Source organism: Ylistrum balloti, unplaced genomic scaffold, assembly GCF_031769215.1.
Source record: "Ylistrum balloti isolate Yb309-2 unplaced genomic scaffold, AGI_CSIRO_Ybal_v1 Utg369850, whole genome shotgun sequence".
NCBI lineage: Eukaryota > Metazoa > Mollusca > Bivalvia > Pectinida > Pectinidae > Ylistrum > Ylistrum balloti.
The window spans coordinates 3,078,873-3,092,190 of record NW_026782003.1 but is presented as its reverse complement, the minus strand read 5'-3'; the positions used below and the strand labels follow the sequence as shown (position 1 = coordinate 3,092,190).

General features: G+C 31.6%; 1 protein-coding gene across 1 annotated transcript in view; it reads left to right on the top strand.

The window, feature by feature from the left end:
* The first annotated feature begins 4,736 nt into the window (after window positions 1-4,736).
* The window catches only part of LOC132545618 (pancreas/duodenum homeobox protein 1-like), a 31,324-nt gene continuing 22,742 nt past the window's right edge, over window positions 4,737-13,318 (top strand). Inside the window, exon 1 of the mRNA XM_060209314.1 lies at window positions 4,737-5,247. Coding sequence (XP_060065297.1) covers window positions 4,737-5,247 — 511 coding nt within the window. The remainder of the gene's footprint in view (window positions 5,248-13,318) is intronic.

Sequence of the window (13,318 nt, the reverse complement as noted above, 5' to 3'; positions counted from 1 at the left end):
AATTTGAATTAAGTTATTCGATGGTATTGAAGTTCTTGTAAGGGTAGAATACACCAAAACAATACTCTATTGTATGTTAACTGCCTTTAAAACGATGTAAGTAATGTTTTCCCTATCACTCCTTTTGATGTAGGTAAGTAGGTATTAAAAACTAATGATTGTTCGTCTACCGCACAAAACCTTATCATTACTTACATATATCTCTGAACGTGTTGAAGTCACGTGATATATGAAAGACAGTCAAGAGGCTAATACTTTAATCTAATCGTAGTGGTTCATCTGTTATTTTGAATAACGACCGTCCATTTTTATCCGCGTGTGTCTAAGATTTCATTCAGCCAAAACGTTAAATGATTTAACAAAACAAAAGAATTTGTGGTCATCAAAAGTGAAAATTGTTTTTATTTATGTATCTAAGCAATATGATCTAAATAAGTTTATATTTGACTTCTGAATATTACTCACATGTAGTATATCAAAAGTAGAAAAGTGAACCAATCGTAAATTGTAAAATAAAGATATGCTACAATCTCCACAAATGCTAAAACGCTGTCCTTGGTATAGGTACACATAGACGGAATGTAAAACATTAGCGACAAAAGGGGAAATGAAGACATTTCCTAAAAAACGAGGACAAATGTACATCAGCATCAACACATGTCCACCACAGTATCAGCAAAAGTTGATGAAATTGATCCAACATCAACACTAGAGAACGAAATTTCCACATAAATAGAAAAGAACAAATTTTCCGAATTAAAACTCGAAAATAGATTATCTTACTCGAGTACACAAATTTTAATTTAAGTCATAAATGTAAAATTCCCAAACTAACATTCAAGAACAACATAAATTTACAACTTGAGGAAATCTTCCACAAAAGCATTTGAGAACACAATATCCACATTAACAGTAAAAAAGTAATTTCCCATAACAACACAAGTGAACAGATTTTTCACATTTCACTCGAACAGGACTCTCCATCATCGCTCAAGAATGAATTTTCACCAGTAAGACACAAGAATAAATTTTCCACAACACCAAAAATTTTTTACAGCAACATGCTAGAAAAAAGCTTACATATTCAGAGACAAGAGCAGTTTTATCAGTATAACATTTCAGAACATACCAAATACATTACCTGTCAAGAAACATTTTCCACAATAGTACCCATGAGCGGATTCAACACTCAAGAACAAAACTCCACATTCGCACGTGAGAAAACATTTCCGATATTAATAAAAAGGGAAAAATTTTCCTCGTTAACTCACAAATATTTTCCACATCAATATCCAAGTACAAATTTTTCACAATACCATCACTCAAGAATAAAATTTCAGCAATATTAATATAATATCATTACAGCAGATAATGATAAGTACCGCCAGAAAATGTTAATGATATATTTCTAATGATGATGACGTAACAGCGTCTCCGCGATATCAATTTCTTATCTTTTGTTTGTATAAAAGACACAAGCATTACAAAGCCGTTGGTCTTTGTTTTACCTCTCTGGTAGAAGCAACAATAATTTCAGTTAAATTCAGTTAAACCGAAAGGTGTTTTAACTTTAAACATACTAAATGAAACAGTGACATCTTAATATAATCATTTAAATGTTGCATTGCTTTTATTTTATTAATAGGAATATGAAAGAGATAACTTAAAATTCTAATCAGATGCACGTTACAGTGTCTGCCAAAACTGCGTAAAAACCAACTGTCTGATAAAACATGTTCTGTCTGGTCAAATATCCTGAAGTTTTGGTGATGGAAAGAAAGAAAATATGACATTTTTATGGGGTTTTTTCCGGCTCTGGTAAACATTTAAAACATTTCACATATACACTGTAACTACTGAAGCAAGGAAAATGAAACAGCGCCTTACAAAAATTCTCTAACATATAGTAACAGAAGCACTTTGTTTCTAAAACACCTCGGAAGCCAGTCACTATTTTAACAAATCTTCATGGTTTTAGAAAGAAAATTTTACACTTTGTTTTATAGATATAAAGAATAAGTCATAATCAACATGTTTATCTTATATATATTTTTGGTTCCTTTAATTATTTGTCAATTTCTTACTTTTAAACGGACATATACGATGATGAAACTCATCATATTCCATATGGTTTCTTTTTACATTAAGGAAATGATAATTATTCATTTATGAATGGAATAATGTATTCAAGCATATTAATTTTGATACAAAACAATACTATTTATTACTGATATATATTTGTAGATGGTAATTTTGAATTTGTTTCGAACTCTCAACATCTAAAAGATATTTTACCGTTAATTCATCAGAAAATTTCTTCATAAGACATCTACAACGATCAGATACAGAATGGTTGAGATCTTTTGTACCTTCATAGCATACCAACCAAACATCCTCACACTAATACTATCACATCTGCCTGGTTTATCAGATATCAAACTCATGTCTCTATAGGAATGCTAATTATTATAAACAAATAAACATCTCTACTTTTCATTTTGCCTACTAGTTCTGTTAAGGTAAGTGTTAGAACAACACCTACTACTGGAAAGTATAGTTCGCACGTGTATATTGACTTTTACATTTAAATGGCTTAAGTAGTTTCTACTAGACAAGAAAACAGAATGTAAATGCTTTATCTCCTGTGAGGCAATAAATAGCCAAATATTTGTGAGAGCATATTTTGGATAGGGTTCTGGAAGTAAGTGATAAATTATATATTTGGTATGTTTAGCTATCCCTGTATGAAATGCCACTTGAATAAAGCCTAAAACGGTGTATCACCTATCCGCCCGATAACCTCATGCCACCTCGGACTCTCGAGGACTCTAGCCGACCTCGGTCAAAGTAGATCTGTCGATGTGACCACTTTAACACTGACAGCTTTTAATGTGATAACATTAGGCACTTTGTTTAAGAAAACTACAAACCATTATAAAGTATGAGTTTGACATATTGTTACACAACGAAAAGCATTTTTTCTGATATCAAAACAAGTACAAATGGTTAAAAAAGACAACAAAAAACGAAAACAGAAAAATCTAACAAACAAAACAAAAAATAAGTTTTTTATCAACTTATTTTCATTGATAATTAATTAAATGAAGCTACGTTTTTATTAAAACAGTGATGCATACATATGTCATTCAATGAAGATAAAAACGATTCTAAGTTAATAAATGTATTTATATATATATTTTTTTTAATATATAGATGTAAAATAATACTTTAAGAAATTAATCAACTTGGCAGTTTGGTTTTCACTTACTAGCATCTGGTTAGGTAATACGACATGTAACCGAATAAGTTGAAATAACTTTATTTCCTTAATGTAAGTTATAAATATTCAAAATCATGAACTCTTTTCTTTTAGAAAAAAATTGCACAATATTCGGTATATGAATCATCTACGTTTAAGGCCAATCTTTCAGGTCAAAATAAACCAAAAAGGATTTACAATGGGTTTCCAACGGTAGAAAGTTTGTGTTAGTCATATCTAAAAGATAAGTAAAACCAACAGTGTGTTGGTTCAATTTTAAAATGTTAATACTCAGTGAATGCTGTGGCAGTTTTAGCCGTGTCCAAATCAAGTGTTATCGCTAGGTTCTTTCAGACTAGCTTTAGGATACAATACTATACTGTACGGTGATTGATGGTTGTCCCCGCCGCCCCGGACAAATTCTCTTATATCCAGGATCGGTACATTTGTCGTTTGATAAGACTCAAAACTCTATTTACAAAATTACATTTCACTTACCAATGGAAAATTGCATAAAACGTTATACATATAATATGAAGAGTGTAGAAGCATATTTCTGACAATCGAACACTTTAAAACTGTATGTTAATAATCTTAAATTATTAACATTGTATAACATTTGATGTTGAATATTGATCACGTGATTATTTGGAAGCAACATAAATTAGTTAAGCGCAGGTGAAATGATCGATTCTCAAATCTAAATAACAGACTGAATTATTCAAAATCTACCAAGATCAGAGTTGCTGATTATCAGTACTTGTTACAATTCGTGATCGGAGAAAAAGGTCAGATCAGGTGTGCTGTACTAGGCGAAGATGGAATGTCTCTGACGGGGTACTCGTCTAAAGGTGAGTTTCATATTCGTTCACTTTAAACATGACTTCAAGCACCTGTTCATACAGAGTTTACATTCTTCTCACTTCCATAGCAGTTATTCGTTGAGATATACAGCGAAATGGCATCGTCAGTTCTTTAGATAACGGTAAATAACAAGTTGATCGGATGGCGTGTGCCTCTTCTGAGAATGAACCTCCACGCTAAATGTCACCGAGGAGAAGTATATGCGATCTGCCCACTACCCTCTCTATCTGCATTTCACAAGTATCATCGACACCGAAGCACAATTGACAGGTGAGTTCAAAGGTTATATAATCTAAGTGTCTGAGTAAAACGACTTGACGCTTACTACTGCAATAATACCTAAAACATGCTCAGTCACTATCTTGTTCGTTGAATGTCAATTTGACCTAGAAAATGTGACTCAAAACCAGTATGAAGACGTCTAGATTTCGATGATGTGTGTAGTTTGAACGATCCACCATCCAGAGTGATTCTATGGAATGATGACCCTCCATCATGTGACCAGCATGCACTAGGGTCTGTGGCCTCATGCGAGTGACAGTGATGAATTCGTAAATAGTAATATACCGACTGTTAAGCAATATCTTTGATTATTCCAGGTCATTAATTGAAGATGGAAGGACATAACACATACTACCCGCAGCAAATGTATACAAGGGACAATTATGGAGTTATGGTGACCATTCCTGGAACATATCCCAACACCCAACCTCCTGCATGTGTCTACCAAAGGAATTCACACGATGGCTCCTATGGGGGCCAGACTATGACAGTAGTTGAATCGGGGCTACATGGAGAAACCCCTAATAATATAAACCATCAACTATCCCCACAAGGGATGCCGGTGAATGTTCAAGGACATGCTCAACAGACCAACCCTACTCCGGCTCATATGCACAATTCGCATTTAATCAACTCACCTTCCCTTCAAACATCTGCCAGTCTGCCTCCACCTGCACACACCCAAACGGTTCCACCCCCTGTGTCCTCCATGTCCGGTCCCGGTGGTGACAGTTCCCCCGATACAATCAACAATAACAACAACCAACAACAATCACAACTTCAGTTTCCGTGGATGAAAACAACAAAATCTCATGCCCATCAGTGGAAAGCGCAGTGGCCAGGTAAGAGATTTATTTAAATTCGTAATCTTAAGTCTTAGATTTACTTTTATTTCTGCAGATCAAATGGTTACCTTATACGTAATCTGAAATCAAAGAATCTCAAAATTCGTTTCTGTTAAAATTATATATTGAATTATTCAGTATATCTACAAATGTATATAAATACCTACCTACATCACTCTGTACATATCCAAGCGGAATATTCCAAATATGGATGGAAATTATGAATCATAAAGTAAAACTGTTAAAAAACTAAACAATCCTTGAAATAGTATCTATCGTGCACGGGTTTGAAATTTGTTCGTTCTCCGCAGAACATTTATTTTCGTACATCCCTTGTTCTTTCATGACATCCCACGCAAGACAGCATCTACGAGTGCCTAGCTTACGTATAAACACTTTATTTATACGTGGTGCCTTGTACAAATAATAAATTATTGCAATTACGCTTTTGCAATTTTATCGTCTTCTGTAATTTATCCGGAATTGATAGCTTTCTCATCTCAAATAAAAATTTATCAGAAAATGAAAATTAGAAGGACTTGCAATTCCGGTAGCCCAGCTAAACTCACTGATACAGAAGGAGCTATCAGGACGGAGTCGTGATAAATAATGACTTCGCTAGACGTGGAATGCTTTCATCTTGTTTCATTACCATTAATCCACATTTGAAAAATTACACTTAACGGGAAGAGAAGGTAGGAGAAAGTCGTCGATATATTGTATGTACGTACTGTTCTGTCTGGTAGATCACGTGTGCCGCAGTTACAGGCGATGTTGATGATGCACGGGTACAATGATATTGTCCATTGGGACAATTTATTTTATTTCCATGGTAACAAGTGTACTATAGATTGCCAAGTATCTTTTTTACATATATGGTATATTTTTATCCATATGAAACATTTGCTGATAAATAAACATTAACGATATACATTATAATATGACTTTTATTAGAACTAATGCTAGATGAATGTTCAGTGAAATGTCTTCCTGGTAACCATTTAAAGATATGTCTTGTCTCTTAAAACTGTGTTGTCTTTTAATAGGGTACAATTCATTCGATAATTTTGAATTACATCAAAAATATGTTACACAAAAAATGATGTTATTCTTTATTTGAAGAATACACTTCTGATATAAAAAATGGTATTTTTTATTAAAACTTTTAACGAGTTCATTACAAGTAAAAAACAAAAAACAAACACACACTCACACATTTTACAATTAACAAACAGTAGCAAGGTCTACTCTGGGCATTTAAGGCAAATTACAGATAATAGGATTATATATAATTGATATTTGTTTTCTATGCAACGTCATTAAACAATCGAAATAAATCATTTTTTAAAATTTTTACGTGAACGTTATGATGAGTATAATATTGTTTGGTCTCACCTTTCTGCTGTAACATAATACTAAAGGAGTTTTATCAATATTCGCCATATTTTCAATGTTACCAAATGACGCATATAAATGTGGAACTGTTTTATCTTCTTGTTCCATTTGAACGTCTTAAATCAGGCACTTTTTACATGCACATATGTAAGAAAAAAAAACAGGAAAAATAAGACAAGATCAACTCTTTTTTTATCTTTTCGACATTATTCTTATATCGTATAATAATCGGATTTTACCATTCCGTAATATTATCTTTTGTTTTCGAATATTGAAAAGGCTTGGTCGTATAAATAGTAATTATTGGATAATGTCTATATCAAGTACAGAAATCTGAGGATCATTACATGCTTAATTTTTAGATTCTAAATGTTGTTGCAAATAACAGGAGAATTTAAATAAAACGATTAACAAAGCGTTTAGAGAAATATCATATCATGATTAACTTTTGATAAGATTTGACTTTTTTCTAGGTAGGAAATCAACGAAAAACTAGCTTAGATTACATATCGACAAGTTTGAAAAATTCGTTGAAGAACAATTTCTGTATTTATAGAAATGCTGTCACGTGATACCAATGTCGTTTTTGTGACGTCACACAAATATCTATGGAACGCTTATTTTCACAAAGATGAGTAAGAAATCATCATACGAAATACTAGATCATTTGCTAAGCAACAAATGTTTAAATATGCATTAGGTTAAACAACTGAAACAAAATCATTTTGAAAACATTTCAATCAAATGCTGAACTTATTTTTCTTCTCTATGATGTCAAATTGTGCATTAAAGGATTATTTTCACAATATGTTTACAATCAAAGTTATTCATTACACGAAAGTGAACGTTGAAATAGTGTATAGGCATTGAATATACTGTCCATTAAACGAAACCGTTTTCTAAACTTACAATTTATCAAAATTTAGCATGATAAATCAGTAGAATTTTCAAAACCTGATTAAAACATTTCATATTTCATAAAAAATCCTATCAGTAGATTTATGAAATAGAGTGTGTACATTTATTTAAAAACATCACAGCAATACAATTTATGAACCAAACAATACGATACCTGTAAATTTAAAAAAAAAAAAAAAAAAAAAAACATACCAGTATAGCTGTAAAATATGACATGATCATTGTTATCTGTTTAGATGTAATATACCTGCTCATTTGTATCAAAATTGTTTTATCAGTAATCATACTAGTGCATTAGTATTAGTAAAATACCATACCAGCACATATATATAAGATATCATACCAGCACATATATATATAAGATATCATACCAGCACATTTTTGAAATATTACACCAATATATAAAACAGCATACCAGAACATATTTAAAATATCATACCAGCACATATTTAAAATATTATACCAGCACATCTATTAAATATCAAACCAGCTTATATATAAAATATCATACCAGCTTATATATAAAATATTATACCAGCACATCTATTAAATATCAAACCAGCTTATATATAAAATATCATACCAGCTTATATATAAAATATCATACCAGCTTATATATAAAATATCATACCAGCTTATATATAAAATATCATACTTGCTCATATATAAAATATCATACTTGCACATATATGAAATATTATACCAGCATATTCATAAAACATTTCAGCACACGGTTGCCTTGTTATGCAAGGAATATACTCATTTAAGGTTATTTTGCAATCACAAATTTAATGTTACCTATTTTAGATAATAAAATGACGTTACACACTCAATGCAAATGTTTGTTTTCTACAATATTTAATTGAATTATCGATCAGGTGATAAAAGAGTCTTAAATTCGGTTCCATTTCTGAAATATGATTTATGAAACTCGTCACGATTTTATTTTTCATTTTAGTCACCACATGCTCTTAAAGATTAAAAATAAAATATAAAATATCATAGAAGTCTATTTGTAAAACAGTTTACCTATTTATTCATAAACTTTTATACAGAGTATTTATGAAAATTATGCAAATGTATTTTACAATTTACAAAAACACAATATATATTGATATATAAAATGTTATACCAGTACCAGTTCTACTAAATAATTATATTTTATCAAAAAAACAAAAACAATAAAAATATATAAGTTTATTTATAAAGCATTTTGCCAGTAATTGCAGCAGAACATATGTAAGACCATAACACATATATAAATACATTGATAACATCCATCAAAAAATTCAAATATTGCTGACTTGAAATAAAGTACAGGTTCATTCCTCAATCTATTAAATTATACCAGTATGTTCGTTTAGGAAAATGTCAATTGTATGGTTATCAACATTTTACATTTTTATGAAATGCATACCAGAATGGCTGTTTAGAACAGTGATTAAGATACTCTTACTAATAAATATATGATATGAGGAAACAAATTATTCAAGGTAACATTATTATCGTTAAACAAATAAGTTTATGTGACAGAACATTAGCGATAACTACAGCACATGTATGATGATATATCACTTAATAAATGATTACTGTTTAAAGTGTATGATTTATGATATTTGGTTTTCTTATCGTTGGCTGTTCCTTTTTTTTAATTGTTCTCCCTGATTGATATCTCGAATTAACAATTTATCGTTATAATGACGATTTTGCGTATATATCGATTATATGATATACCCTGGACCATTTTTCATTGGATGTTTCAGCCAGAAATGGAATGCGATGTCATAACATGGACCTTGATATGTCATGAATGGAAAATGACGCTGATTTTATCCACTACATTTTTATTTTAAAACGTGCTAAAATATAACTTTTCTGAGTTAGGTGATACGATATATCGTTATTTTTATGAGATTCTATGAAAATCGAAATTTGTTTGCTCGCCAAGGTTTCCAGAAACAAATTTCTACGTCTCGTTTCAGAAAATTTCAAATGAAACTAAAGTTCATTTTAGATCCCATATGCATTACTATTACCCCATGTGATATATGTTTTAATAACTTTAACAGTAAGTCCAACATGTAATGAAGTATAAACGATCAGCATTCTATCGTAACAAGACATAACTTTCTGGTGTTTTTTTTAAGTGTTTTTGGTCGATATAGGATTCTATACCTTATCAATATATTACTTATTGGATAATAATTATGGATCACAGATAATAGGCGATATGTAAGCAATACTATTACCTTCACTCAAAATCGATGCGAGTGGATATAAACCTAGGAAGGACTTACATTGTACAAAAAAGACAAGACAAGATATTTTAAAGAACATCTTCTAAATCATCAATGAGAATTGATCGTCAAAGTGAAAAGTATTCTACTTCTTTTTGCTATATTAAGCTGGACGTCTTTGATGCTAGTTAGTTTGCCTGTCGGTTTAGTTGTTGTATACCCGTTCTCGTTTACAAAAGTGACATTACTCACAAAGATTTACATGGCGGTGTCGCCAATGAAACAGATGACCCTTCCGGAACAGCTGGTCTTTTTTCCTCTTGTACTTTTACAAGAGTATCCGTGCAATTGCCCTAGTTTCATTGAATTTGAGTTTGGATTATTATGACTATGTTCACATATTTGTATTTAACGTACCTCCAGGTGATGTCATCTAATAAAATCTGTGAAAGACACAACACCACCACTGAGAACTTGTATGCGTATAACCGAAAACCTGGGTGTTTTTTTTATATCATAAATCCTTACGTATTGTAAGTTAAATATTGTCATAACACCATCTACCTGTCAATTGTAGGTACTGCTTTAATTCTTTATTATAGCATCAATGTGTGTATCTGAGGAATGTTTGTGTTTTGTAAAATTGAGGTCAGTTCCACTTAACGTTTATGGAAATATTATGGTCAGGGATCCTTGTATGTGATGAAATTGAGAAGACCGGATTAGTACAATAGATATATAATATATATTCTGGATTTGCAGTGCTGAGTGACACTTAATATGACTACCATTGAGTAGGATTATCGTTCAATGTGTGGGATGACATGATTGAGTTATAACTTGCAATTATTATCAAAGCACCTGTTATCAGTAAATCAATACATGATTTTATAACAGCTGTTTATGATAATAAATCCATGTTGTTTATGATCACAAATAAACCAGTATATGAAGGTTTAGACCGTCAGAAAGATTATTCATAATGATCAATGTCTGTAATGATCAGTATGTGTGTATGATGACATCTGTTACATGATTTATCAGTTTCTAGTTGATTATGAAATATATTTATCGGGATTTATCTCTTTAGCACTTTGGATATATATAAGTATCATCAGAACCTTCGAAATATAAGAATTGAACTAAACTCTACACTCCATATTCAAAATCTATTAACACTAAACACCAAATATTGAAAATTAATCTTAACACTTAATATTTAATAAATATATCGCATGATCAATCTGGTATGAGACATGGTATCAAGTTTCTACAAGAGGTGTTGAACAGGCTTGATTAGTTCTTAAACATCTAAAGCAGGGTTTTTCCTGCTCGGATCACCTGGTGCGTCTTCTCACTTTATTTTGAAAATTTAGATATATTCATGATGACAGCCTTATTTTCATAATTTTCAGGGGGTTTTCTCCATTATGACTTTTTAGGATGGCAACCGTGTATTTTGAAATTCACAGCATTTCTGAAAACTGTTGTCATGGTTAAATGCAGTCGTGATTTTTTAAAATCTTCAATACTTTCCTTAGATACTTTAGCAAAACGATTAAGTATGTATTTCTGTTGGACGAATGGTATTTGTCTTCAAGTTATCAGGATTTGTATCATCACAGTTAATACAATATGTTGTAAACATGGATTGTTAGTTCATGTTGTTTCTCCTACAGTTTTGGTGTATCAACAATTCCTCTTTATGCCTTCATTCAACTATCAAATTACGTTTTATCTTTGATAGTTAATTTTCTCAAGTAATTTGTATATGATACCTGAAGCCTGAATGTATATCATTAACACTAATTGACTGTATCTAACTTTTATGTCTGTTTACAAACGTTGGTTTTATTATCTACATGTACATGTTTCTTTCTCAAACAGTCCTCTTAGAATTATTTCAATTCAATTTCCGACACTGTTTTGAAGATTTAACGATTTTATAACATTTCTAAACACACCAAAAAACAAATTTCACTTTCGTTTGCAAGACCAATACTTAGACCTGTGTACTTATAGCTTACACAATATGAGCTGAATTCATTAACTATGCTCTGACCCTCTTGACCACACAGAAGTCTGTAGTGATTAAGTGATACTTCTTAGAGTCGAGTAATTAGAATTCTGTACAGGAAAGTGTGGAATGCCTCAGAGATGACTGGTTTTAAATCAAGGCCTTAATATTCTATATAGGATAGTGTGAACTGCCTAAGTGATGATTGATTTTAAATCAAGGCCTTAAAATTCTATATAGGAAAGCGTGAACTGCCTAAGTGATGATTTATGTTAATCGAGGTATTGAAATTTGATATGGAAAAGTGTGAACTGCCAAGGTGATAATTTGTTCTTAATATCGAGACATTATATCTGTGTGAAACCAAATCCGCAAGTTAAATGTTTGTGTTATGTTGACGGCCAACATTCATGATAGATATATGAATGGGTTTCCTAAAAAATCCATGAAAACATAGGGCAAACTACAACTGATCAAAACAATTAATGTATGTGTTGCACATTCTCTCTCGTTCCCTTCGCTGTCATCTGTCGCGTTTAATAGCATTTCTAAGTAAGACTCTGACTGCTTGCTACTAAAACACTGTATCAATTGCAAATGCTACACTGTTCTGTATTTTGAGTCCGTATATAGCTCTACAAAACAAAGGATATACGCTACAAATACTATTTTTAATTCATTCCAGATGTAATAACATGCGTTTCTATGGTGTTGGGTCATATTTGAGACAATGCTATGTGCAAGCGTCAAAGCGAAAATCTAATTTAGCAGCGGTCTATACCGAGGACTGCTAACCCCTGTACCCTGTACCTGTCAAACTTGTCTAATAAATCACTCGCTTTAATTCTATTTCTGTGGCACTGTCTATCAGAACATTATTCCCAAATCAAAAGTCCCTTGCTTCCCTCGCCGTAACCAGGATACATTCTATGAACTGCTCGGAGGCTTGCTGGTTCTATGGCAATGGTGATTTATCAACTATCTGATATAACCGCTTGTATGATATAGACGACCTCCAATACTGGGTCTGTCAACCCCCTTAACAACGTCCATCTCCGTGAGCTTCTTTTCATATTCAAATGTAATATCTGATCTGGCCAGATTAACATCCTACACATGCGCACAATGTTGTTTAAAGCTTCTAACTGTTACTTTCTAATCAAACTATTACTACATTAATTTGTTTTATAGTGCGATAAATATACGATACTTATAACAAAGATTGTTTTATCATTAATTTGCTGCATTTAACCTGATGTATCCTTTAAGGACATCATAGGATACTTGTGTGGAATTTGATGAAAATGATACAACCATAAAGTCAATGTCTGTACATGCATTGCATCTTGTGTAAGATGGTACAAGTATATATACTGTGCAAAATTTTCTCAATTCATTCAACGAAAACTATTTATTTATCAGCGAAAAGCAACAATGGTGGTGAAGTCTTTGAGATAACTTTATAGCTATGTGTAAATAGCAATCCTTGTATGTATAAATT